This window comes from Emiliania huxleyi (genome assembly GCF_000372725.1).
Source record: "Emiliania huxleyi CCMP1516 unplaced genomic scaffold EMIHUscaffold_47, whole genome shotgun sequence".
Lineage (NCBI taxonomy): Eukaryota > Haptophyta > Isochrysidales > Noelaerhabdaceae > Emiliania > Emiliania huxleyi.
The window spans coordinates 414,405-415,429 of NW_005198467.1; the positions used below are offsets into that span (position 1 = coordinate 414,405).

At 81.3% G+C, this 1,025-nt stretch overlaps 1 protein-coding gene across 1 annotated transcript in view; it reads right to left on the minus strand.

Annotated features, from left to right (window-relative positions):
• EMIHUDRAFT_103206 (hypothetical protein) overlaps positions 1-1,025 on the minus strand; it is a gene marked incomplete at both ends in the record, with an annotated part of 26,749 nt that overhangs the window by 18,156 nt on the left and 7,568 nt on the right. Inside the window, one exon of the mRNA XM_005768068.1 lies at positions 10-769. Within this exon, the coding sequence (XP_005768125.1) occupies positions 10-769 (760 nt within the window). The remainder of the gene's footprint in view (positions 1-9; positions 770-1,025) is intronic.

Genomic DNA, 1,025 nt, shown 5'->3' on the forward strand with positions numbered 1-1,025 from the left:
CGCCGTCACCTCCGCCGCCCTCCGCCTCGCCCTCGCCGCCGCCTCCCTCCGCCTTGCCGTCGCCTCCGCCACCGTCCGTGCCGCCCTCGCCGCCGCCGCCCTCAGCGTCGCCCTCGCCGCCACCGCCGTCAACCTCGCCGTCGCCGCCGCCGCCGTCCGCCTCGCCGTCGCCGCCGCCGCCGTCGGCCTCGCCCTCGCCGCCGCCGCCGTCGGCCTCGCCCTCGCCGCCGCCGCCGTCGGCCTCGCCCTCGCCTCCGCCCCCCTCCGCCTCGCCGTCGCCGCCGCCCCCGTCCGTGCCGCCGTCACCACCGCCACCGTCGGCCTCGCCCTCACCGCCGCCGCCGTCCGTGTCGCCCTCGCCGCCGCCGCCCTCCGCCTCGCCGTCGCCGCCGCCGCCGTCCGCCTCGCCGTCGCCGCCGCCGCCGTCGGCCTCGCCCTCGCCGCCGCCGCCGTCCACCTCGCCCTCGCCGCCGCCGCCCTCAGCGTCGCCCCCGCCGCCACCGCCGTCAACCTCGCCGTCGCCGCCGCCCCCCTCCGCCTCGCCCTCGCCGCCGCCACCGTCGGCCTCGCCGTCGCCTCCGCCACCGTCGGCCTCGCCCTTTTCGCCGCCGCCGTCCGTGCCGCCGTCACCGCCGCCACCGCCCGTGCCGCCGTCACCGCCGCCGCCGTCCACTTCGCCCTCGCCGCCGCCGCCCTCCGCCTCGCCCTCGCCGCCGCCCCCGTCGGCCTCGCCTTCCCCGCCGCCGCATTCCGCGGCGCCCTCGTCTACCTCGCCCTCTCCTCCACCACCGGCCCCGCCACTGCCCTTGCCCTCGCCCTATCCGTCTTCGCCTCCCTCCAGCCCGCCACCACCATCTGCACCGCCGCCAAGCATGCCGCCGCCGCCACCGCCGCCGTCGCTCTCACCGCCATCTTCACCGAAGCCGCCCTCTGCACCCCTGCCCCCGACATCTACGAGTTATGCTCTAAGCACGATCCTCGCAGGGGCGGATGGACTCCTCGAGGCGAGCCCCCCCCCCCCCCCC